This window comes from Emydura macquarii, unplaced genomic scaffold (genome assembly GCF_026122565.2).
Source record: "Emydura macquarii macquarii isolate MOO-44397 ecotype Brisbane River unplaced genomic scaffold, CSIRO-AGI_Emac_v2 contig_2948, whole genome shotgun sequence".
Taxonomy (NCBI): domain Eukaryota; kingdom Metazoa; phylum Chordata; order Testudines; family Chelidae; genus Emydura; species Emydura macquarii.
Genome location: NW_027133085.1, coordinates 5,020,234 through 5,047,444, shown reverse-complemented (window position 1 = coordinate 5,047,444; position 27,211 = coordinate 5,020,234). Strand labels below are relative to the sequence as shown.

The window sequence follows — 27,211 nt, the reverse complement described above, 5'->3', positions numbered from 1 at the left end:
TGTGTTTACGCTTTTGTCTCTGTTCTTTCCCTCAATTTCTCCTCTGTTCATTCCTCCTCCTCCTCCTCCTCTCCTCTTCCTAAATCTCCCTTCATGGAGAAAGGCAGTCCCTTCAGTCCTTTCTCTTCTTTCTCCACCTACACTGAACAGATTTCCTTCTATTCTGCCATGCCCTGCACAAACCAGTCTAAAGGGAAAAATAAGCACCCAAACAAGATGGGTGTGCAAATGAACTACTTGTTGCCTGGACATCTCCCAGAGGCAGAATGAATCCAATAACATGTGGATTCAACTCTAACCAAAAATTTATACTGGAAGTAATATGTATGATTTAGCCTGAAATTTCAAGTGGCAGAGTGATTAATTGTGTATGCTACTATACTCTTCTGCTCAGCTGTGACTCTGCCATTAAACAGTAAAGAAATGGTCACATTAAGATTCTGATGTGTCCTCCTAGGAAATGAATAAGAAGTATTTTAGAGGCCTAAAGCCCAATATTATTATTCTGAATTTACATTTTAAACATTTGTAATGTGAATCTGGACAGTTAATTAATTTAATGGTACAATGGTAAATGGATCTCCTGCCAATTGGGGTGGGTGCTACAAGCAGACCAAAGGGCCGACACAAGACAAAGTCTTCTGGGCACCAGAATGGAACGGAAAACAGGAATTCCTCAGTTCAAAACCTCAGTTCTGACAGCCTTTTTGGCTTTAAACAAGTCACTTATTCTTGCTGCCTCAGTTTTCCATCTGCCCTTTTCTCCCAGGGGCATTATGATAATTAGAGTTTATAATGCATTTCTATGATACAGTGTTTAAAAACACAACTCTCACAAACTGGACAGTCCGTTCTCTCTCAAAATGATAAACTATTTCTTTTATCATCAAGGAGAATTCAAGATTCTTTTAATATTAATATTTTCTGCTTCGGTGCTTGTGCTGCCCAAGCAATCACTAAAATTCTTCCCTAAGGATAAACAGTATGATAACTGGTTTTTGAATTAAAAAAAACAAAACAAAAAAACCACACAAACTTAAAATGTTTTGAACTTACAATCATGGGCTTGAAAACATTCAATTCAAAATGTCCATTGCTGCCTCCCACTGTAACAGCAACATGATTTCCCATCACTTGAGCTGCCACCATGGTTACGGCTTCACATTGGGTAGGGTTTACTTTTCCTTTTGGGGATGGAAGAGGAAAATAAAAAAATAGTTTCTCCAGTTTTTGGTTTTTGAATTTAAATTCTTGGAAATGATAAATATGATTTCAAGAAATATAAAAGAGGTGGCAGTCAAGCAATGAACAAAATACAAGCACAGATTTGTTAAACCCACTGCACTTTTCTGATAACAACTAGGATTTGTTTATGCTGAGAAAAGCCTGTCAGACTTTACCTTGTATATCCTTGACAGCTGTCTGCCTCCCAGAATGCCTTGCTACTCAAGACAAAGGTTATCATTCCCATTTAATTTCTCATTCTGAAACTTAGTCCCCTTCCTAGCTCACACAAAACATGTTTAAAATTACATTTCTCCCCTTTCTTTGAGAAGACAAGGAGAAGTTGCAAGATTATACTTCAAAGCAGGGACGTCCAAACTTTGTTAGGATGAGAGCTGCATTGGAAACCTTCCAGGAGCACATAAGCTGTGCAGTTGGCTGCCACCCTTATCCTCAATCTGGAGAAGTGATCCGCCTGCAAAGACTCCATTTACTTCAGAGGGAAGAAATTAGAATCAAAGGGCCATTTGGATCAAAAAATTATTGTGCATGTTTCAGTCCTTCCATTTAAAATTCAATCATTCCATTTAAAACCCCTTCCGTTTAAAAATACAGAAGAAAAACACCACAAGCTGCCACACTGGCTTGTATTTATATGTGGAACTAAACAGACAAAGATCAGACACACACAAGCACCCATTCCATCTGCAAGTAATCAGCTCAACACACAAAGGCCTGCTTGGAATTATTTTTAGAAAGGGGATGGAGAATATTTTTTAAAGTCCTTATTCCGCTCCCTTGCTCTCCTTCCTCATGCAACAGTCACCTGGATGGGAGTGAGGGATGAAATTCAGTCCGCAGTCATTTTACTGTCAAGCCAATCCACCTTTATTTTTTAAAACTGAATAAGAAATACTATTTGTATTCAGAGTATAGATCTAAAAATCTGTGACAATAAAAACTTTTGCATTAAAAATGTGTTGGCTTTACTATTCATAAAGTAATGAACTCTTCCCAGACTCATGCCAATTAAACCTTTACACTACATCTTGCCAAAGCATACTCACACATACACAAACATACAGATGTTATAAAGCAAATAATTTTACTTGCACACATTTTTGTGGACTAGAAATGGAGGATTAGCGGCTGCCAAAAACAGCATCATTTCAATGCTTCATACCATTTTACCACTACATTCTGTGATATAGTACTATACCTAATTGTTAATAATTATTACTCTTTCTTTTCTGCACAAATGTAATAGACATTTGTTACACTACCTGGCATAATGCTGCTTCCAGGTTCATTTTCGGGCAGGATGAGTTCCCCTAGACCAGAGCGTGGTCCAGAACCCAAGAAACGAATATCATTAGCTATCTTCATCAGACTGCAAGCCACAGTGTTCATGGCCCCACTGAGTTCAACTAGAGCATCATGAGCAGCAAGAGCTTCAAATTTATTTGGCGCAGTGATGAAAGGCAAGCCTAAGGAGAAAAAATGAGTATTAAGGGTTTCTGAAGCATAATTATCAGTGAAAGCAGCATGGCCCAAGCCAAAGCTCTTGAAATGCTGTATAGTTAATATAAAAATATAAATAAAAAGTACCAAAAAGTGCCAAAAACCATCATTGCAGCTTTACCCTTGGATGGTATCAAAGGGCCACCTGTGCAGAAAGTAGGCAACTGCGGTACCAGAGGTTGAACTACTGGTACCAGATGGAGCAACAGTGCTGAGGGATCTGACTCCTGTGGTAATAAATGATACCGACACTCAGAGGCAGAGCAGATGCTTTGCCACTGCAAATGCCGCCAGGGTAGTCGGCACCAAAACAGTCTCCTGCGGTGCGGAAGATGATGACGGCGCCACTTCTGGCACCAACCTCGATGGTGCTCTTTGCGGCACCAGACAGCTAAATCGACCTAGGCACCGATTTGGAGGAGGGCTTTGGTTTTGGGTGCACTCTACTCAACTCCTTCTTGCCCACCTTCACAGACTTAGACAGGGAAGACCCTCCCCAGCCAGCCCTTCTGTGGAAATCTCATATTTGTTCCTCAGTATGGGTGAAGGAGATCGGTGCCAGGATAGAGCTAAAGCTAGAAGTGTGCTTCTCACCGAAGCTGCAGCACTTAAAACAGTCAGATTGGGACAGGTCTGACAGTAGCCTGAGTGCCGCCTCCATCAACAGGAATTTCAGCCAAGCCTCTCTCTCATTCTAGGTTTGAATTCCCTGAAGATATGGCCCTGGCCTTTAGCATGTGATGCACCCAAGTACTTCAAGCAGCTATTGTATGAGTAGCTCACTGGCATAAGCCTCAAGCAAGAAGCACGCAGCTTGAATCCCATTTACTGGGGCATACATTGTTACCATATGCAGAAAATAAACTCCAAATGGGGAAATTAACTAGTCTGAATTTATTTAAAAAAAAAAAAAAAAAAAAAAAAAAATTAAAACTTACTAACCATATTACATAAACTACTATACAGAAAAGAGAGAGAGAGAGAGAGAGAGAACTGTTCTGATATTGAACAGGGTTCTAATGACTGTTCTGAGCAATAAGAAAGAACTGAGGGCACCTGGGGTGGCTCTGCCCTCTATACCTGCATGCAGTGGCTCACGGCAGCAGAAGCTCAAGCCGGGTATTGGTGAGGGAAAAAGTTTCCGACAGCCACATGCTGGGCATACAGATACCAAAAGTGGAATGCACATATGCAATCACTCGAAGAAGAAAATCTTCTTTTATGTCATCACTTACCTGTCAGTGAAGCCACTTTATTAGCAACCTTCTCAGCAAAACCAATCCTGGTATTTAATCCTGTACCCACTGCAGTGCCGCCAGCTGCCAGCTCATAGATTCTTGGCATGGCTGATTTAATCCTAGCCACACCATATTTAATTTGTTGCACATAAGCACTGAATTCCTTTGAAAGGAAAAAGACAAAACCAAGTATTAGTGACTAGAATTGGTATTTTGTAATTTAACATCATATACACTTATTTTAAAATAACTTCTAAGCATTAGTCTATATCCAATCAACCTATAAAAACTCTGTTTCATAGTCAAACAGGCTGCTCATGTACTGGAAATAGTTCTGCACCTAAATATGGAGATCCAACCAGCATATTTAAAACTTGTATACAGATCGTGTTTTTCCCTCTCCTTTTGAAGGTTGCTTATCTTGGGCCCTGATCCTGCAATCAACTCTGAGAAGATGCATGAGTCAGCATAATCCACACAGCTAAGGATTACAAGATCAGGGGGCTTTAGACCTTGATCCAACTTTGTGCAGCAACAGTTTAACTAAAACCAGTTAAAAAAAATTATTTCATCCAGGGCAAAACTTGTGTGGACATTCATATAGATTTAAACCTGGTTTATTTCTGAATTTATAATTAGTCAATTCTTTATACCAAATTAAGCTAGAGCAATATAAGCCATTCTTGAACCAGTTTGGGGCATCCATATAGAGGTTTGCAGAACTTTAACTAAATTGGTTTAAAACCACATTTAAACTAACAACCTATGTGTGTACACAAGGTCTCAGATTTAAACTCTACAGCAACGGTTCCCAACCAGTGGTCTGTGAGGCTACTACAGGGGTACTGTGGAAAAGAAAAATAATAATATCCTCACCACGGAAATATATCATTTCAAAATAAAACTACTAGCATGTGGTGGTCCACGAAATGCTTGAAGTTTGAAAGGGAGTCCGCACACTCAAGAAGGTTGGGAACTGCTGCTCTACAGGGTAGGAACTATTTTTCTATGAATTTACAAAATAAGGCCTAACCCTGATTGGAGCCTTTGGATGCTACTGCAATAGAAATAACTATTAACATGATATTTAGCCTGACATTGTTCCCATTAAGGGATACCATCAACTGAAAAAAAGAAAAAAATCACTTGTCTGAAGATTTTATTACTATCATCATAAACATCAGAAAAAGATTTGGGTTTTTTTCAGTTTCAGCATTTCCAGACAGTGTTACATTTGCATTAATGAGTTATCTGGCCACCAAATTCCTTCAATAATGTTGGTCATTTGGCTGAAAAGAAAGAGAAGCACATATAATACTCAAATGACAATCTACTTTTATTATTTTAAATATATTTTAGATTTACTTGTGCAGCTTTATCATCATCTACTCAAAGTGATTTTTTTTCTTGAAATCCACTGGTGAAAAGAATGATCTCTGTATGTATATATGTGGAATCTAAGAAAATTCCTGAAGCTCTGCATGCAAAAAAACCAAGAAATGTTGTGTATTAATTTTCAGTAAACATGAATCTATAATAAAATATTCTGACCAAGATTCTGTTGCTCTTCAATAATTTGTCTTCAATTGCTGAGCAAATTTTTCACTTGTATATGCCTTAATGAAATTTAAGGATTACCTCCAATAACAAATCACCAAGACTCCAAACAAGTGGATAACATTTTTGTAGAAAGTTATATTGCTTAGTGTTTTATACCTGCCCAAGAGTAAGTGGAACAGCATCCTGTGTATGAGTACGCCCTATTTTTATGATTTGGGAAAATTCTTTGGATTTTGCTTCAAGTGCATCTTGTAGCTTCTGTAGTCCAGGTAACAACACTTCATTAACTTCTTGTGCAGCAGCAATATGCATTGCTGTTGGGAACGTATCATTTGAGCTCTGTGAAGGAAGTTCAAGAATAAAGTCTTATTATTTGCAGGCTTTTCTCTAACGTTCGTTATAGTACCTGAGTGGTTCACATTAGCAGATTTGCCTTCAAAACCCCTGTGAGGTAAGAAAGTAATATCTTCATTTACACGAGGAACTGAGACACAGAGAGATTAAGTGATGTGTCTAAAGTCACAAAAGTCAGACTACAGCAAAGTCAGGAAAGTACCCAGACCTCCCAAGTCTCAGTCCTCTGCCTTAACTACAAGACCTTTAAAAAAGGAACAAGTGCACAATGAATTAAGTGGCTATAAATATGGTTCACAAAAATAAGATAACTGAGAATTGGAAAGAATTACTGTAGTAGTTTAAACTAGTAAATGAGAAAATATGTAACAAGTGAAATGAATTGATTAAAAATTATATCAGTGACATTCAAAAGACTAGTATGTATTCTTATGAGAACACAGTGTTTCCCAAAGCGTGGGGCGTGCCTGCAGGTCTAGTTCATTGAAGGAAGAGGCAACAGACACACCACTCAATTGTTCTCCCAAGTATCAGCTTTCATTTAAAAGGAGTCTCTAGCTGCAACCATTGCCAAGAAAACCTTCAAAACAGGAAGCAAGTGTAACCAAAGCAGCAACGTCCATCTGAGTTTGCAGATGGCCTGAAACAATAGCTCTGAGATATGAACTGACCCATTTCCTTTCACTGCTTGCTAACTCAGATGTAATGGAGCTCCATAATATCTACATACTATGCTATGCATCTACAGTTAAACTCCTCTACTGCAGCAGCTGTCAAACCCCAGTGTAACAATTTACAGGGAGAATAAAAAAAATCCATAAGAGCAATACTTTAATCATTTTTGTCAATACATTACATTATATTTAACTCTCAAAGGAGCTAGCTACACCCACCACACCAAGTGAGAAAGGGCCAACTTTTTGATGGCCAATTAATTCAACCTAATGCTGGGAAAAAGCATGAGTGACACTAATTACTGACCTATAGACTTGAGAATTTATTTCATTTGCATCTGCAAAATAGCTAGCTGCTTGATTGCAGTTAATCATTATTCAAACATAGCTGCATATGAAAGCTCACAAAATTTGACAACCCGGGAAGATCAAGCCCTATATCTATAATCAACAGAAAAGCTGCAACATGTACAGCAGCTCAAGTTGGTGCCTCTTCTGGTGCACACACAACCTGACCTGCTCAGTTCCTTCTCTACCTTAGAGTCCCATGTTAGAACTCCAAAGTAGAGGGGAGGAGGGTGGGTAGTGGAGCACCCACAAGGACGCATCTCAAAGAATCTCAATTACTGCAGTAGGTGAGAACCCTCTCTTCTTCTTTGAGTGATGTCCCTATGGGTGCTCCACATTAGGTGACTATAGAGCAGTGCCCCTCATTTGCTGGAGGGACTTTGGTTTCAGTTGTTTGGACAGATGAAAGTACTCTTAGTCCTAGTGCAACGTCCCTAGTAGATGCATAATCAATTGCATAATGCCTTGTGAAAGTACATGTGGAGACCCACATAGCTGCCTTGCATATGTCCATGATAGGAACATTATTAAGGAACGCTAAAGAAGTGGATATTGTTCTCGTTGAGTGTGCTCTAGTTCCTTAGGGAGCTTGTAAGTGTTTTTGTTTATAGCATAGCTGGATACATCCTGTTATCCATTTGGATAGCCTTTGGCTAGATATCGCTTTGCCTTTCGTGCGTTCTGCCACCGATACAAAGAACTTATCTGCTTTTCTAACTGTTTTTGTTCTCTTTAGGTAAAATGCTAGTGCCCATCTGACACCCAGAGTGTGGAGTGCTTCCTGCGCCTAAGATAGCTGGAATGGATGAGGATGCAGCAAAGATTGGTCTCTCTCTGCACCATGAGTAGAATCTGTACCATTTCTGGCAGTTAAGTTTTCCTTGTTGTTGGTTTTCTACTATTTAATAGTATTTGCTTAACTTGTTCAGAGCATTCTAGCTCATCTGGGCAGAACCAGTTAGGAATCATGCTGTTAGATGTAGCTTCTGTATCTTGGGATGACAAATCCAACCACCATCCTGGGATAAGTGATCGTATCGTGGTGGAAGTGTGATTGGTTTGTATGTTGACATGTTCAGAAGGTCTGAGAACCATGTCTGTATGGGCCAAGCAGGTGTTGTTATCACTGTTGCCTTGTCGACTCTGATTTGTGGATGGTCTTGGATATCATTTGGATAGATGGGAATGCGTACAGGAGGTCCTTGCTCCAGTTGAGTAGAAATGCATCACCCATCGAGCTGTGTCCCATTTCCACCCTCAAGAAGAAACGAGGGCATTTGCAGTTTTGTTTTGTGGCAAAAAAGTTGACAGTTGGATGACCCTACTGATGAAAAATGTTTTTCAGGACTTCGTTGTTCAGTTCTCACTCGTGATTCTGGCCAAAGCGTCTGCTGAAGCTGTCTGCGGTGGTGTTCTGGCTTCCAGGTAGGTATGACGGTGATATGTTGATGTTGTGCTCTTATGCACCAGTTCCATAGTTTTATTGATTCGCTGCATAGGGAATGGTATCTTGCTTCTCCCTGACAGTTGATATACAACATACATGCTGTGTTGTCCGTCATTATCTTTATTGACCTGTCTTTTATGAATGGTAGAAAATGATGCCAAGCATTGCGAACTGCTCAGAGCTCTAAGATGTTTATGCGCAGACTGGATTTGATTTTTGACCATCACCCCTCTATTTTATGGCTGTGCAGATATGCTCATCACACTAGGAGTGATGCATCTGTGGTAATCATGAGCAATGGTGGAGGCTGCGAGAACTGGATTCCTGTCATCATATTGTTCTCTTGGGTCCATCACAGTAGGGAATCTGATCTCATTTGGCATTATCAACACACTGTTTAGACGGGATCTGTGTTGTCTGTAGACCGAAGTGAGCCATCCCTGAAGACAGTGCGTACTTAGTCGAGTGTACTGGAGCACAAATGTTGTAGCTGCCATGTGTCCCAAGAGCTGTAAGGCAATGCGTTCTGTTACTGTTGCACTGTTTCTTACTCAAAGTATTAGGTCTGTAATGGCCTTGAATCTGGGCAGTGGGAATGATGCCCAGGCTATTACTGAGTTCAGGTCTGCTCCTATGAATTCCAACTGCTGTACTGGGTTCAAAGTGGACTTTTCATTGTTTAAAAAACTAGAATTCAAGCTAAACAATCTATGATTTGGCAAGTAGCATCTGGCTGAGGTTTGACTGGATGCCTTTAGACAGTCATCTAGGTATGGGAAGATTGTGATTCTCTGTCTCCTCAGATGGGCTGCCACTACAGCGAGCACTTTGGAAAAGACCTCTGGTGCTGTTGAGAGGCCAAATGGCAATACTTGGTATCGGTAATGGTTGCCAGACACGGTAAATCTTAGAAAACGTCTGTGTGCAGAATGGATAGTGATACAGAAGTAGGCGTCCTGAAGGTTGAGGGCTGAGAACCAATCCCCTCTTTGAAGTGCCAGAATTATGGTGGACAACGCGACTATCTTGAATCTTTGTCACCTTATGACCTTGTTTAGAGACCACAAAATAATGGGAATAGAACCCTTTCCCTCTGTGTTGCCATGGGACATGTTCTATTGCCCCTAATTGTAGAAGATGTTCTATTTCTTGATGGAGTATTTGCACGTCAGATGGGTCCCCGAAGACCCAAATGGGTTGGATAGGAGGAATGGATATGAACGGGACTGTGTATCCTGACTCAATTTCTAATACCCATTTGTCTGAGATGATTGTTGATGGAACTTTCTCAGGCAGAATTCAAACTGGGTGGTCAATAATGGTGGCCCTGATTGGTGAGGGGTGTCCTTCAGACCCTCAACCAACTTTTCAAAATTGTTGCTTGGACAATGTGGTTTGAGAGGTCAAAAATTATTGTTGTGCTTGTGTGCATCTTCGTGGTTTTTGTTTATCTCTTTATGATTCATATTGCCTATAATGTGAATAGAACGGATATCTCCGAGCATAGGGTTGAAATTTGTGTTGTTTTCTCTTTGTTACAGGTGTGTAAATTCCAAGGGTTCGTAAGGTTGCTTGTGAATCTTTCATTGAGTGAAGAACCTCATTGGTCTTTCCAATGAAAAGCTGGACTTTGTCAAATGGAAGGTCTATTTTTGTCTGTAATATCCTTGGTAGACTAGTGGAGTGGAGCTAAGAGGCCCTGCGCATAACAATGGCCATGGCTTTCATTCTGGCAGCAGTATGAGCTACATCTAGCAAAGCCTATAGAGACGTTCTTGCTGTGAGTTGTCCTTCATTAATAAGAGATCTGAACTGTTCTCTTGTTCTCAGGGATGTCATTGATAAAATCTGAAATCGTCTTGTAGATGTTATGATCGTAATTAGAAAGCAAGGCTGCGTAACTGGATACTCTCATTAGTAGTGTCAATGACGAATAAACCTTTCTGCCTAACAGGTCCAATCTCTTCCAGTCTTTATCTTGTGGTGTTGATTTGTAACTGGTCTGCTTACTTGTCTGGTTTGCTGCATCAATGACAAGTGAGTTTAGGGGTGATGACTGAAGAGAAATTCCATCCCCTTCGCAGGAACGTAGTACTTTGTCATTCCATTTAGTAGGTGGGATGGTAGTTGGTGTTTGCCAGATATAGTTAGCTGGCTCCATAAGTGCTTCATCCATAGGTAGAATGATCTTAGATGACACTGCAATATGAAGAATCTTCAACAGTTTATGATGGGATTCCGTGACCTCCTCCAAGTCTAGGTTTTCTCCCACTCTTTTGAAGAGGTCATGCAATTGCTTGGAGTCCTCCAAAAGTTTGGGGGGATGGAAGGGGGGGAATTAGGGCTTCATCTGTCGACAATGAAGAGTCGTGCCTGGAGGGTGTAGTTTCTTGGTCCATGCTTGTCTCTATCACCTGTGCCTTTTCTGTGGCTGGTTCAGAAGTGGATGGAGGTGCATATATAGAAGATCTCGCTCTACTTTTTAGTGGAGTCGTGATCTGCTATAAGCTCTAGAATGGCTTCTCCCAGTTCTGCCACTGCATGGGATGGGTCATGGGTGGTCCGAACCACGGTGGTCCACACCATGGATATGTCCTGGTTATCTCGTGAGGTGTTTATCTGGGTGCCTCTGAGGATGGTCTGGTGGGAGAGGAGTGCTCTGACGAAAACTGCACTTCCTCTGCCTCACTGTCTTCTCCACTTAAGGAGGGTATGTGAGAAAGCTTTGTCATGAGCAAAATGCAATGGGACACATTGAGAGTGGCCATCTGACACTGGGATGGCATCCCTACATGAGATACACCTTCTGAATCCTGGTGACCCAGGCATGGTGTCAAATCCTAAATTTTTGACGTATTCTCTACTCTATCTACTAGAGAGAAGAGGGGAGGAAGTCAACTTTTTTTTTTTTTCTTCAGGAAGGTAGGCAAGATAAAATACTGGCTAAGGCAATTATGACTAAACTAAACTATTTTCTAAGTATATTCGTAGTAGGACAAGTTAAATTCATAGCTGCTGAGTGCTCCGTCTTGGACCATGGACTTTTGAGAGGGTTGGTCATGCATGTGCCAGAAGAGATGCCGTGAGATGGAAGCTGCGTACGCACAAGCTGGATGAGTACTGCTGTAAAGATCTCTGATGAGGGACATGACAACACCTAAAGTAGACCACCCACAGGGACATCACTTGAAGAAAAAAAAAAAAATGTACAGAACAGGACTTTTGTTTTTGTAAGTACAAAAAAGTAATAATTTAACCTCCAGCTAATTCACCACTTAATCCAATAAAAGCTTTAAAGAATGGGTCAAAAATTTCAGAATTTAACAAGATATTTGTGTATCAAATACACAAAAATAAAAATAAGCAGTAACCTCCGAAGAACTTTGGTTTTCTTTATAATAAGAACCACAACTTGAAAGGTTTACTTTTGGCAAAACAACATTAAAATATTTGAAAATGTGTATAATGACCTGGCTTTTATTAACATGATCATTAGGATGCACTGGAACCTTGCTCCCCAGTTTACCTCCCATTATTTCAATGGCTCTATTGCTTATGACTTCGTTTACATTCATGTTGGTCTGCGTTCCAGATCCAGTTTGCCACACCACCAAAGGAAAGTGGTCATTTAATTTACCTTCAGAAACCTATAGAAAAAATAAAAATGTGTTAATTTCTGTAACAATATAACCACTAAATATTTTGTAAACTATAGGCCAAATATTGCTCTGTTACATTTGTAAATCCATCATAACTACTGAAGTCAATGGAGTTTGTGGATTTACACACACCCATATAATTAAGAACAGGGTTTGACCTTAATTGTGTGTTAACAATTAGGATGACAAAGACGGTCATTTTTTCCACTTTGTTTTAAGAGACAACATCTTCAAATGCAGCATGACATTCACTTAAAAGTTAAACTTCCTATTCTAGTCTTAGAAACAGTTGAGATGGAAAAGGCCTATCAGGTTCTCAACTATTTTCTGTCATTGTAGGATTATTCCTTACCAGTTTGCTTTCTAGAGATTTTTTTGCCCCCCTGCATTCAAAGTGACTCAGTTTCCACTTCTCTTAGATGAGACTAGCTGAACAGTGTACAAGAGTTCCCTTCTCCAGATGCTTGTTAAGATTAGAGGCAAGCAGAATGTCCCCCATTAAAGGAAAAATCTGATCAGCTACTACCCAATTCAGAAATTAGAGAGAAGATTTATCACAGGATTGATTCACGCTTGGAGGCCTAACTGCCCATTTGAACTGAACATATTCTTGGGGATACAAGTCACAGATGGTGCTTAGCATGTTCAGGGGCACCCTCATCTCCAAAATACTGATATGCAGTTGTTTCTAGAAAGACCAAGTTCAATGGGTTCAATGTGAAGTCCCTCCATATGGGCATTTGGAAGTCCATTCCTAACTGGAAACGAACTCTAGACTGGCACCAGGCCAGAAAAGCAGTGTTCCTATGCTGTTTGCTTCCACTGAAACTTCAAGGCTCAGTGACATGGCCTCATATATGGAGAGAACTAGGCATACTATGAACGCAATTACGGACATTAGACTCATCATCAGTAACATGGTATCAGCTGTCACTTGCTAGCTAAAGCTACTCCTTTACATCAGACAGGTGGCTTCCCAAATCCTAGCCTGAGATCGTGAGGCTGAATAGTGTCTAAAAGGGCTCCTAAGCACTCTAATCGTCTGCACAAAGGACAAGTAGGGATTTTAGGTAGGTAATAATAAACCCTAATGATTCCAACATCCATACAGTGAAGAGGATTGATTTGCTGACACACTGACAGCATCGTGTTCTTCATCAGCCAATCATCCAAGAAGGGAAATATGTAAACTCCTAGGCTCTGCAGGTCGGCCATGACCACTGCCAGTCCAATGATGGCACTGTTCCCTGTTTAAAAACTACAACTCCGGACCTTACTGAAGTTTACATGTACATAGGGATTCTTTTTAAGCATGCATGCATTCATACAATCCTGTGTTTGGAAAGCATCTATTTGTGAATATAAGCCCCAGCAAGGTCCAGAATATAAAGCTAGACATCTTTCTGCAAGGGATAACTACCTTTAATTTTCTCTTGATTATATATTGACTCAGGTCTTCAAGATGGATTAGAGCCCTCCTCTCAATTTTCAGAAAAAGATTTTATTTCAAATTTCCTCTTTTGCAGTGGTACATGCTCCCTCTGACAGGAGAAACTTGATTCCCTGCAATCTAAGAGAGTGCCTGAGAACAATCTTGGGAGGGAGAGAAGGAAGGAGTACCATGATTCTAGAGATTTTTTTAAAAACCTGATTATGTAGCCTCCACCAGTCAATGTTCAGAACTCAAATCTGAGGTAACTAGGAGACTTTCATCCTAAAATGTAGCTGATCGGTCTCTGAATAAGAGATCCTGATGAACTACAAAAAGTGGTTAGCTGGCAATATGATCTGCAACTCTCTCAAAAAAAAATGCTGATGCTTACTGAAGGGGGATTGGGAATTTTCAGCTTCCATTGCAGTTGTCAAGAACAAGTGATCTTTGCAGGGGGTTCTGAGTTCTTTTGAAGTCAACATCACTGAGAAAGCCAGGCAGAATAAGGCCTGCAGCCAAAAAGATCTATAGGTGTCCGTGAAGCAGACTTTGTTACAATAACACCTGCATCAAAGTTAAACCACAGCTGATGGTGGGCCCAGTCCAGAGCTTTGTGCATTAGCTCTGACTTCCTGACATTTGCCCTGAATAATGGGACTCAAACATATGCTGTTTCTAGAGTTGGACAACCTCCCCCGCTTTGGCCATGAAGGTGACACTGAAGCTTGCAGCTGTGAACTGGTAAAACCTTTCTTGTAATTTATATAAGAAGTTATTTTGATCTTGGGAATAATCATGGTCTAAGAGGAGAGATTGTTCTGAGGTTCCATTTGGTAAACCTTGGACCATGAAAGTCTAATTGTGAGAGTACCCTTGTAGAGTTTTCAAAAAAGAAAATTCTGTGGGCATCAACAGGAAACATGCCAAACTTCATGCCAATATCCTGATTTTAGCCAGATCCTATTTCTCAACCTTAGTTTCTACATTGCCTATTTAGATTGTAAGCTCTTTAAAGAAAGGATTTTGTACAGACCAAGAAGCGTCTTATAGGGCTTTACAGATGGGGAAGTCAAGTAAACAGTAATATATTATCTTTAAAAAGAGATCAAAATTTATTAAATACATTTAAGTATCCAGTAAATTCTATAAAACATAGAAAACAAGATGTGGTCAAGTAGGAAAACAGTTTGCCAATACTGATGCTTTACTGTACCAATTCAGGAAACAGAAGATGTTGATAAATTAGAGAGGCTTAAAAGAAGAGCCACAAGAATGATTAAAGAATTAGAAAACATGCTTTAAAGGACATCAGTCTATTTAGCTTAACAAAGAGAAGGTTACGGGTGATTACAGTCGATAAGTACCTACATGAGGAACAGTATTTGATAATGTGCTCTTCAGACTACCAAAGGTATAACATTATCCAATGCCTGGAAGTTGAAGCTAGACAAATTCAGACTGGAAATAAGGTGTACGTTTTTAACAGTAGGGGTAATTAACCATTGGAACAATTTACCAAAGGTCATGGTGGATTCTCCATCACTGGTAATTTTAAAATGAAGACTGGATAGTTTTCTAAAAGAATATGGTCTTGGAATTATTTTGGGGAATGTCTAAGGCCTGTGTTATATATGAGGTCAGGCTAGATGATCTCAATGGTCCCTTCTGGCCTTGGAATCTATGTATTTTTTCAGAACCATCTGTTTCTATGGAAAGCTATTTTGCACTAAAATAATTTCATGAATAGTTCTGATGTTTTGAACACAGCCCTCCTACCTCATCTGCTGCCTTTATAATGGCATTAGCAATCTTCGGATCAAGACCATAATCCTGATTTACTTCAGCAGCTGCTCGTTTCAAGATGCCAAAAGCTCTTATAACTTGAACCTGAAATTTCAAAAAAAAAATGTTTAAAGATGTGAACATTTTAGGTATAGAAAGTACAGGAAGACATTAGGCTTGTATAACTCCTTCTAAACCTAAATCTAGCAAGGAGGCAATCAGGTACTCCACAGGACAGCATATGCTGTATGGCCCACACATCCACTGAAAAGATGTGTACTAAGCAATGCAGAAAAAATATTGTAAAGAAGTACTTTGCAATTCTTTTTTCTTTGTATATAAAGTCTGTTTTGGTATATAGTGTGTCTTGAAGTAACACACCCTCCCCACAGATCAGAAAAAGAAAGTCAGTTGCCTTTACTACAAGTTTCACTTCAAAGGATAGGCTAAGAACAGCACTTGGAAAAATGTAGGCACCCTAGCAGTATATTGTTTCAGTCTGTCCAGTGGTAGAGAAAATGAGGCAACCTACATTGATTTATAGCATAAGGGCAATCTTCAAAACTAGTGAGGACAAGAATTTAATTTTATTTAGTGACCAACTCTTTAATAAAGATAGGTTATTGACAATACAAGTTGTTTACTTTACATAAAGCTTAGAATCCATAAAACAAATGTGCAGCAAAACTAAAACTGCTGTCTTCTATTAAACCTTGCTATTTAAAATCCCCTGAAGAAAATACCACAATAAAATCACTACTGAAAAGCTATGTTCAACTTTATTTGATTTGTTTATGGGCAGGCTCAATGATTTAACAGTTCACACCATGGAAAAAACAATTACCTATCTTTCCATTAATGTTGTTCTTCAAGATGTGTTTGCACATGTCCATTCCACTATAGATATGTGCATGCCTCATGCACAGATGTCAGATTTTTTCCCCTCAATGGTACCAGATGAAATGGCTTGAGCGGTCCCTGCTGCACACCACTGTGAGCTGTTACAAGAGCACGGAGCCACCCCTGAGTTTCTCCCTCAGTTCCTTCATATTGGATGTACACCAACAGAGAGGGGAAGGTGGGCGGGTCATGGAATGGGACACGTGCAACACATCTCCAAGAACAAGTTATGAAAGGTAGGTGACCTTTTCTTCTTCTTCAAGTGATTGCACATGTCAGTTCCACTGTAGGTGACTCTTAAGCAAACAGCTACGGAGGGGGGTTCAGAGTCTACTTGAGCAGTGACTGTAAAACCACCCGTCTGAAACTGGCATTGTCTCTGGACTGACAGGTAATGGTGTAATAAGAAGTGAAGGTGTGGACTGAAGACCAAGTTGCTCCTTTACAAATGTTGCCAATTGGTACTTGAGCAAGGAAAGTTGCAGAAGCTGCTTGTGCTCTAGCACAACGTGCAAATAGTCTACATGGTGGGGTCATGTTAGACAGTTGGTATCATAAATGGATGCAGGAAGAGATCCAGGAGGAGATTCTCTGAGAGGAAATTGGATTGCCTTTAATTCTGTCACCAACTGCGACAAAAAGTTGGGTAGAAGTCTAGAACGATTTAGTATGCTCTAGGTAGAAAGCTAATGCTCTTCTCACATCCAATGAATGAAGCCTTTTTTCATGCTTACAATGATGGGGTTTTGGAAAAAATGTGAGCACAAATAGCTTGGTTAACATGAAAACGAGAAACTACTTTCGTAAGGAACTTTGAATGTGGCTAGAGATAAAGCTTATCCTTATTAAAAAAACTGTATAAGAGGCGTCTGATACTAAAGTTCTTAAATCACTTACCCGTCTGGCTGAGGTGATCATTACTAGAAATGCCACCTTCATAGACAAGTAAAGGAGAGAGCAAGTTGCGGAGGGTTCAAAGGGAGCTATGAGAGTTGCCAGGACTAAGCTGAGATCCCAAGGAGGGATGGGGTCCTGCATTTGAGGGTATAATCTGGCCAGGCCCCTCAGGAATCAAGTAACAATGGGGGGTTGGAGTAAAGAGGCCTGTTCTCCTTCTGTATATGGAAAGCTAAGAGAATAGTCAAATGCACCCTTCAGAACTCAGTCAGATTCGGTTTTAGTTCTAGAAGATATTCCAGCACAAGGTTCAGGGGTGCTTAGTGAGGAGAGACACCTTTCCCATGAAACCAAATGGAGAACCGCTGCCACATAGCCAGGTAAGTGATCCTAGCTGAGTTTTCTACTATTCAGAAGTACATTCTGGACATCCTGTGACCAGAACCTTTCAAAGGGTGTCAGTCATGAAGCATCCAAGGTGGAGAGCTTGGAGACTGTAGTGGAGTATGCATCCTGGGTCTTGGGAAATTAGGTCTGGATCCAAACGGGGGGGATAGAGAAGATTGTATCAACAGTGTCAGTAGGATTGACTATCAGTATTGATGGACCACACTGGTGTGAATAAGGATGAGACAAGCATTATCCTTTTTTTATTTTGGACACAACTCTGGGGAGCAAAGGAATGGCAGGAAGGCGTACAGAAGGGAATTCTCTCACGACAGGAGAAAGGCATCCGTTAGGGATCCAGGGCTGAGACACTCTCCAACCCCCGAGAACAGAACTGCCACATTTTCTATTGGCCCTTGTTGCAAAAAGATTCAAGTGATGAGGTGTACAGACCTGACGCTGATGAGGAAGGTGCCAGAGAGACCCTGCCCATCTGACATTGTCAATCATGAATGATAGACAGGAAGCCATTAAAATAGAGGAAACTGTAGTCAGCTGGTGAGGAAGAAGCAGGATCGCCAAGCAGGAGACTGCTGGTCTGACTCCTCAAACCACCGGGGTAACTCACATCCAGGAGATCTTCACTCTGACCCTATAGGGCGTGCAGTGAACTCCTAGAAGGCCTATAAGTGAAAGGGGTCCCTTGTAAGAAAAAGCTAGGGCCTCAGCTAGAGCCACCCAATGCAAGTAGCTGGATGTGGTCAGGTTCTCCCACCATCTGGGAGACAAACTTCAGGGGACTCCTTTACAGTTCCTTTGAGGAACCCCCGGAACTGGAAGACAGACTTGGCTACATGTGGACATAATGATCACTCATGTTGATCAATCTTCTCAGCTGATCTACCAGTGTGTTTTGTTTTCCTATGAGATAAGCAGCTCTGAGGTGAAATGAGCGGGTTACACAAGTTACCAAAGGCAACTTGGGTTACCAAAGGCAACAAGCCTCCTGGAAATGTTGGCTGGACTGTGCCCCTCCTTGCCTGTTAATATAAAACATGGTCGCCGAGTTGTCTGTCATAATCAATAATACTCTCCCCCGGCCCCTCCCCTGCCCACTGTGTGTGGAAGGAGGGTGGAGGATTAAACATACTACTTTTAACCAAACATACTGCAAATAAACATACCAAACACACTGCTCTTAACTCCCTGACATTTATGTGAGCCTTTAGGTCTGGAGACAACCAAAAATCTTGAGTCTTCAGGGACCCAGTAGGAGCCCCCCAACCTAGAGATGATGTATCTAGAGTGAGTGTTGGTAGTGTGGAAGGAAGGGAACTGTCATGCAAACTTTTAGCGGGTCTATCCACCAATCCAGAGACAACAGTACTAGGTCTGGAACTCTAACTACCAAGTGGTGACAATTTGGGGCATATGCTGATGCCAGCCATGTTTGCAGAATCCTGAGTCAATCTGGCATATTGCACTATATAGGTACATGCTAGATAGTGGTGCCAGAGGTTCTCAGTGCCATGGGAGCAGAAACTTATTGGACATTTTCCATTGCTGGTGAAACTGATATCAAGAGTCTAAGCAAGTCTCTTGCAGTTGCATATGGCTCTTGGATAGATGAGAACAGCATTGACTGTTGGCTCCTCAAATATCTATCAGAAGACAGCCTTGATGGACCTGGCACAGACTCCAAAGACAGTGAACCCCTCTTAGGAGGTGAGGATTCTGGTGTGGCTCTCTCTGCCACATGCTTAGAGCCCTTGCCTCTAGCTTTGGTACTAAGGTTGATGAATGAGACACTGAGTCCCAGGAAGGTCTGGATTTCTTCTTTAGTACTGGGGACCGGGATCAATAACATGAAGATACATCTGGTGGAGCACTCTGTACTGACGCTGAAGTACTTGGGGCACTCGCCCCATAAGATGACTCGGTGAGAGTCCAAGTACTGCTTCCATAAGTAAGTACTTAAGTCTCGCTGCTCTATCCTTTTTCAAGTGGGGTTTGAAGCCCTTACAAATGTGACAGTTGTCACTAACGTGGGCCTCACCCAAGCACTTCAAGTAGTTTGGATGAGATTCACTGACCAGCATGGGCTTGGACTATGTCCTCCAGCACTTAAATCCTGGGGAACAAGGCATTATTCCAGTACCAAGCCTGGTACCAAAATAAAAGGAACAGTCCCAAAGAACACAAAAACAGAAACCTAACATTAGCATATGTGAGAAACTGTCTAACAACTAGCAATAATTAACTGCAAGTATTTACGAGTGAGGGAAGCACTTGAGTTAACAAGTCTGAGATCGTTCTGACAACTGTTACTGGCAGTAAGAAGGAAGTGACTGGGTCAGGCGTGGCTCAAATGCCCCCATTGCAGTGGTGTGCAGCAACAGGGGCACTTGAGCCATCCTGACAGGTACCGTTGTGGAAAAAAAACCTCCAACATCTGTGCATGAGGTGCGCACACTCCTGCAGTAGAACAGACATGTACAATCACTCGAAAAACAAGACCTTGACATGATGATTGAGCCTTCCAGTAATAATTGAATGGCACCATTAATCTTGTTCCTAGCAAGACTATAAGGAAAACTGATTTATTCTTATGTTTAAGTGAGTTTGTACTGTAAAAAATAGAAATCAATGTAGATTCAAGACAGTTACTTACTGGCATCCTCTCGGTAACACCACCTATCTTAAAGTTCATTGTAGATCTCACAGTTTGGGCACCGTAATACTTGTCATTTGGGACCTTTAGTTCACCAAAGGTATCATATTCTATTCTAAAAGAGTTTTGACTGGCCTGAGAAGGAAAAAACCCACAGGTAAATACATTTCTTTAGAAAGAAAATAAATGTCTCACACCTAGTAAATTAAACAAAAAGATAATCCCAAGTGAGGGGGGGAAACCCCATTACAGACACTCACAGATGGCCATGAAATAATTTTTAACATTGCATCCCAGGTTTTTACATTTTTTAAAAAAATTTCTTGTTTTGAAGCACTCATTACTGCACTAGAGAAGAGTCACAAGTGTTAATATGGTTAATACATAATTCAGTACTGGATCACGGTCAGCCAATAGTAAGTGGTTTGAGAGAGACAAGGCTTCTCCTGCCTGTTGTATGGAATAATTCATTCTTATGAAGCATTCAGTTTCTTTAAGCCAACACATCTCCTTCTAGTCAACAAACTACCAATACACCTCACAAAGCACAATCGCCTGTCCTGCTGGCTTCAATTAAAAAAGCTGAAAGTACAAAATCCAGATCTCTGTGTATGTGGCATGTATTTAGAGAAAACACTCTAAAAATTAATATTGCTCTGGGACAAGAGGGTATATTTTTATTGCAGCCCTAGCAAACCAAGCATGCTATTACTGTTAATAATAGTAGTTGAACAGCAAGTTTTTATATAAACATGCAGGGCATATAATATGTATCTGTTACAATATTTTATATAGCCAGGAGTGAATACAGTTTAGCTGACTTATTTGTATATTGAAGAGTTAAGATTTTGGGTTTTTTTTAAACATTCAATTTTGGTGAGATGACCAATACCATATGGGATTCCATCAGGTAAAGCAGGGCATAATTTGCCCTCCTTTGGCTCAGCTAGAAACAGCACTTATTTTCTCCGAAATAAGCACCCTCCACCCTCCTAAGTCAATGATGGTTGCCTTCTTATCTGGCCTTAGGGGAGAAAAAGGAATCCTTTATTGAGGAAAATGTAAAAGAGGATCGATGCTTCTTACTCTAAGTATAATCTAGTTCCTCTTAGTTTTCTTTACCTTACTTTAGTTGCTTAGATTATTCACATACACTCTTGATCAAACGCCTGCTGAACATTTTCTGTATTTATTTAGTATTTTACTACCGCCGATGCTTCACTTGGACAGTGACTAAACGTGCCCTCTCTATTCATGCACATGACAGGCACTCAAGTTTGATAATCAAATCAGCTCTGAAGTATCTGTAACTGGTAGTTGGTTCCATAAATGATGAGGTGTGGTATTTGTGCACCTAATTGAAGCAGCCAAATTTGAAAGTTTGTCCCCAAGAGACAAACTGATGGAAATGAATCTAGTGCTATGACTGAAACCACCACTATATCAACAGCTAGTCACCAGAAACAGATATACAGTACTCAAAGATGTAAATTAAGTTTTACTAGCTGAGACCTTTTAAATAAATAAGAAGCTGCAAATTCCACTGGTGCAGAACCAATTTCCCCAAAATTGCCAAGTTCCAGTGTCAACAATGGGGAATATTAAAATAATTAACAGCTAAGACTGACCGCAGTCATCAGGCCACTGACCTATGCACCATGTTAAATACTATTTAACCCCACTGATACCAGAATGCACGTTTCACAAATAAAAAAAAAATAAAACCCTTTTTAGCATATCATAACTGGAAGAGCAACTTTCCTTGTCATCCTCTATCATTTTTGACAAATAGCCTTCAACAATTCAAAGACTAATTTTTTCCCTGTGTTCCAAAATATAGATATTACCATAATCCATTAGACCATTGGGCCATCAAGGTGGTACCCTATATCCAGCGGTAGCCAACACCAGATTTTTCCAACAGAAAAAAAGCCCCATAATGCACACTCAGTTATGCAAATCTGTACATAGAGGAGGTGGGGTACCGAATTTCCTCCTGAGTTAGCTGACAGCTAACAGACTATGTAAGTAACACAGTGTCTATACAGAGACTATGTTCCCTAACTAAATCAACCGAAGCGCTGTGTGTCTCGTGGAGGTGGAGTTATTAGGCTGGTATAGTGGGTGACTTATATTAGCAGGAGCAATTTACAGAGTTAGGTCGATGTAAGCTGGCTTACATCGACCTAAATCTGTAACGCAGACCAAGCCTAAATCACGATAAAAATCATTCCTATTCCAGCTTTTCTATGTCATTGAGAAGCCAAGGTGGCTATGCAAGTCTGCTAGTTCCTGATCTAAACCTGCTGTGTTATGCCTCCTGTAAGGAACAGCTCAGAATTGATGTTCTCTGCCCTATAAAATAAAGCCCAGCTTGTGAAAAGTCCTACCCACATGTCCTCTGGCCAAAAACACGGTTCAGAGTTTAAGTAATCAAAGCAAATATAACTGTACTTTTACCTCTTAGCTAGTGGCTAACTGTTCTGATGTAAAACTCATTGCACCATAATGCAATGGAGAACTCAAAAGGGCAGGAGAATTGCAATAATGCCTGTTGTGGAAAATTCTAGTCTAGTTTTAACAAGCAGCAGTTTTTAGAAAGGTTTCTTTCAACATGGATTTATGCAGATTAAAGGTGATCAGCACAGCACAACATTTGTACTCTTCAATGCTCTTCTGACAGAAAAGTTTTCAAAGTTTTAGTTTTATTTGCTGCTTACATTATAACTATGGGCACAGCTACATTAGAGTTTACAGCGGCTGTATGCTCTCTAATGTAGCCACTCTAAGCCGAAGGGAGAGTTCTCCTGTTGGCCTAACTACTCCAGTCCCCATGAGTGGGAGAGAAGCTTTCCCACTGACTATGCTGTCCACACCGGTGCTTATGTCAGTGTAACTTATGTCTCTCAGGGGGGTGGTTTATTCACACCTCTAAGAGACATAAATTATGCCGACATAAATTGTAGTGTAGACATAGCCTGTCAGGTCATAACCTCTGAAAGTCTGGAAACCAGAAAGGCATATTTTGTAGCATTCAACTGCTTCAGTTTAAGATGTATCACTTTAAGTGATGTGAACTTTAGCTCTACGATAACAAAACAGCAGGAAGTCATGGCAGAGTGTATGTACATTGGTGTGTTTGGCTTCATGTCTTCAGACACTAGGAAAAGTGCACACCTTGAAATGTCTTGTTGCTATTCAAAGTATTTGCTCATCTCTCCCCCCCCCCAACCCACTTCACAAAGTGCAGTTTGTTTGCAGTGTATCCTACTATGAGAAGTAGCTCTTAATAATGAAAAAATAGGGAGCATTATATACACCTTTTCTCTCTTATCCTAAATTAAAAGTAACAATTTGGAGAATTAAGAATATTTAAATTTCATTAGTTCCATTCACACCCCTAAAGTCTCTTCCATACTTTCTTTTGTCAATGAAAATAGCACAGATGATTTGTGGTAAGTTATCCATCTTTCGATACAATCTGTTTGAGAGTTTTAAGAGCATTTTCTAATTCTTCAGTTTGTGTATCCTTCCATATTTTCACTTCACATCTTTATGATTTTGCAATGTAAGCAAGCAATCATGAACTGGATGATGATTATTACTGCCTTCAGGTGACTAACAATGTCCTCCTTGTGAAAACTCTTCAGTTTTGATTAAAAAGGTGTGCTCTTTCAGAAGCAAGCACTTCTGCTACAAGAAATGTATGAGGGGAAAAAAGGAACCAAAACAAAGCTTTCTATTCAAACCTCAAAAGGCTGTTTTTTGAGCTCCATCTCCACTTTTACTCTTTGTGAGGAACACTTCCTGATTAGTTATCAGAAAATTAAATGGCATCCAAACTCGGTATTCTCATTAACCTAGTTTCACCCTCCCCCAAAAAAGGGCAATGAGCCTGTCTTACAGTACAAGTCATATGTAGTACTATGAGGTACTTCTGTTTCTCAGGCAGCAGAAAACAAAGGAGAAAAAGTAGCTTTAGGAAAGGCAGAGGTGGATATGGATTACAGAATTAACTGGTTTTGCAGCTAAAACCTGTATGCATTTTTTGTAGTTACTTAAAACCAGAGGTTATGACAAAGTTTGTTTTAACACCATTTGTGTATTTTTGCCCTTACCCAGGAAACAATTCAGGAATACAACAGAAAGATCCAATCAGAATGCAGCTTTGGACAACTGGTGTCCCCCGCTCATTTTTTAATAAGAGTTTAAACACTGTCAGTCAACTATATCACAAATGACAGTAAAAGCCTGTCTTCCAGTACAAGTCATATGTTTATCTGGCACAGCTCAGAGGACACGTTACTTATTAGATTGCAGTAACTCAAAAAATGAGCTAGGAAAATATGGAGGGATATGGGGGTTGGACTAGATGACCTCCTGAGGTTCCTTCCAACCCTAATCTTCTAGGATTTCATGATAATTTTGTTTGTGTATCAGAGTGATGATAGACCCATGGTTTATAAATTACATGTCTGTTTGTTTTAAGTTAAATATTGAATTCCAGTTCCCCTCACATTCTAAAATATTGTCTGTCATTTGGTTTGTTCAATAACTTGGAAGTTTGTCCCTTTATGCTCCATTAGACTGTAATAATACATTTTAAAAAGTCTGTTATAGGAAAAATGCCGGGTCCTATCCTAACTTCCCACTTTTAAAGTTTTTGACAATTTTATGAGGGCCTGGAAAGTGACATTACAGGAGGCTGAACCCTGAGAAGCAGTTTTCCTCTATATATCTGAAAGGGAAGGAATGTTAATGCTCAGACTTACAATCCCTTATTTGAATAGCATGCGTCTTTTAGACCACAGCGTCTGCAATCTGACCCTCATTCACTGCTACTCACGACTGACTCTGCATAAACTTTTCACCTTGGGGTACGCGTGTATCACACTGCTGTGCAGTTAAAGGGTTTTCAGTGGTCGAGGTGCCCCGTCCCCACAAAGTGCTATTAAACCTGTTTGTGTGTTTTCCATCCACACCCACCTTCACAGCTAGGGCCTCTAGCATTGCCTCAGGGCCAGATGAAAGGCTGTGAGAGCAGAACCAGACCTGGGCGCACACCAAGCCTACCCAGCGAAGCTATTTTGCACAAGCCCAATGCGCTGCTCCTTGGCAGAGGTGAGCACAGGGGCTGGACCTCGGGGACGGCAGCACCCCCCGGCTTGAAGTGGTTTCTTGAAGTGGTTTCCATCATAGGGAGGGTTGACCGTTTGGTTCAATGGCTCTCAGCTCCCCCACCATACCGACTGCTCCAGCACCCCCAGCGGTGGGGCACGGCGCTGCGGGCTTTCACCCACTGCGGGGCTTCGGGGTCGTCCGTCACCGCCGGGTCCAGCGCTTCAGGACCAGGCTCCCCAACCCCTCGATCTCCCGGCCCAGCTGTGTCGGAGCGGGCGGGGGGCTCTGGATGTTACTGGGCCCAGGATCTGACAGACCCGCCCCGCTGCTGGGTGGAGGGAGGGAGGAAGGGAGGGCGCAACGCCCGCCGCCCACTGCCCCGGGGCCACCCGCTCGCCAGGCCGGAGCCTGTCCCCTCATCGTGACATTCCCACACGCCCCTCCCCCAGGTGGAGGGACGGTTGGCGGTGGCAGTTAGAGGTCACCGCCGCCCCTCCCCCTGTGCCTGACGCGAGACCCAGGCATGTCCTCACCATCCCGGCGGCGCGCGGCGCCCGCGGCTGAGGCTGGCACAGGAGGGCGGCGCGCTGCGGCGTCGGTTGGAGCACGAGGAGCCCCCGCGTGCAGCCCAGCCGCTGGAGAGGCCGGAGTGAGCAGTACATGGCGAGGGGAGCGAGGAAACCGCAACAGAGGTTGGGGAAGGGGCGGGGCACAGACAGCTACTCCGACAGCAAATGCCGTGGGGCAGGGAAGGGCCCCGCCTCCACGCGAGCCAATCAACAGCCGGGAGCGGGCCACAGGAGGCGGGCTCAACCCCGCGGAAACCAATTGCCAAGGGACGAAAAGCACACCAGCGGGCGGGGCCTGTTCCCATCCTCCTCGCAGCTCTTGGAGGCAAACGCGCAGGGCTGACAGAAGATGAGCATGCGCATTAGCCACTCGGAAGCCGCTGTCTTTCTACACTCCAAAGGGCACGACGTCACGTGTGCGCGGCAGAGACGAAGTGTGGCGCGTTGGGGCGGCGATTTGCGCGAGCCTGGGCAGGGTCGGGACCGACACAGGGCGACGACATCCTCCGGCACTAAGACCCAGGGGAATGGGGGTGGAGGGGTGGGGCTCGTTCTTCGCGTCAAATAACGGCGCTGGGGGCGGGGCCTGCTGAGGGACTCGCAGTGAGGCGAGGCGGGGGTGGCCCTTGTACAGACCGCGCCTCAGGGCTCCGTGCGAGGCGCGCTGCGCTCGGGTTGGTCGCTGCGCTCGGGTTGGTCGCCGCGCTCAGTGTCGTTCATCGAGCCGCCTGGCGCTGTTGCCGCAGCAAAGCCCTTTGGCCGGTGGGAGCTGCCCGGCGCGGCTGGTTTAAAGGTCAGCGCGGACCGAACTGCTTCACCGCTCCCGGGAACGGGAACCGAGATCCGGGCCCCGCAGCCTGCGCTGTGGCCGGGGCCAGGACCGGGACCGGGGCCGGCGCGGCTAGAGGGACGAGACCTCAAAGTTCCCTGTTCTCTCGTGAAGCCGCCGGGCACAACGAGCCCCACTGAGGATTAATTTTAGAAGTTCAGGAAACAAACAGCTGGATCCGTTGAATGCCTCCTCCTGGCAACGCACCTGGGTAGACCTTGGAAGATGCTACGTTTCTTCCTGCTGTGAGCCTTGTCATATACATCACCCTGTACTACTGGCAACCTCTATGGCCTTGCTTTATTGAAATTTGTTTGTACCCAGCCTCCATTTTCCATTTCCTTTAAACATTAACATAATGTCATGACCAGTCAGTCATTAACTCATGTTCCTGTCAATACACAGACCCATTTACAAAATGTTTTCCAGTTACCAGAAATATTTGGCCATCTTGTGCACATGTAACCCAAGATAGTTCATTTCATGAGCTGCAATAAGAAGTGAAGCATACTTGAACAGGTGGCCTGTCAGACTTAGAAATAGAACCAGTGAGGGCTAGACAACAAACAAAACTATTTTAAGGAGGAAAGAAAAACCA

General features: G+C 42.1%; 1 protein-coding gene across 1 annotated transcript in view; it reads right to left on the bottom strand.

Annotated features, from left to right (window-relative positions):
- FH (fumarate hydratase) overlaps positions 1–25,903 on the bottom strand; it is a 32,992-nt gene extending 7,089 nt beyond the window's left edge. The window contains exons 1-8 of the mRNA XM_067569842.1: positions 25,749–25,903; positions 20,095–20,229; positions 15,234–15,344; positions 11,837–12,013; positions 5,700–5,882; positions 3,981–4,146; positions 2,508–2,711; positions 1,057–1,184 (exon numbers count right to left, since the gene is read on the bottom strand). Coding sequence (XP_067425943.1) covers positions 1,057–1,184; positions 2,508–2,711; positions 3,981–4,146; positions 5,700–5,882; positions 11,837–12,013; positions 15,234–15,344; positions 20,095–20,229; positions 25,749–25,877 — 1,233 coding nt within the window. The 5' untranslated portion in view covers positions 25,878–25,903. The remainder of the gene's footprint in view (positions 1–1,056; positions 1,185–2,507; positions 2,712–3,980; positions 4,147–5,699; positions 5,883–11,836; positions 12,014–15,233; positions 15,345–20,094; positions 20,230–25,748) is intronic.
- Between the last annotated feature and the right edge of the window lie 1,308 nt (positions 25,904–27,211).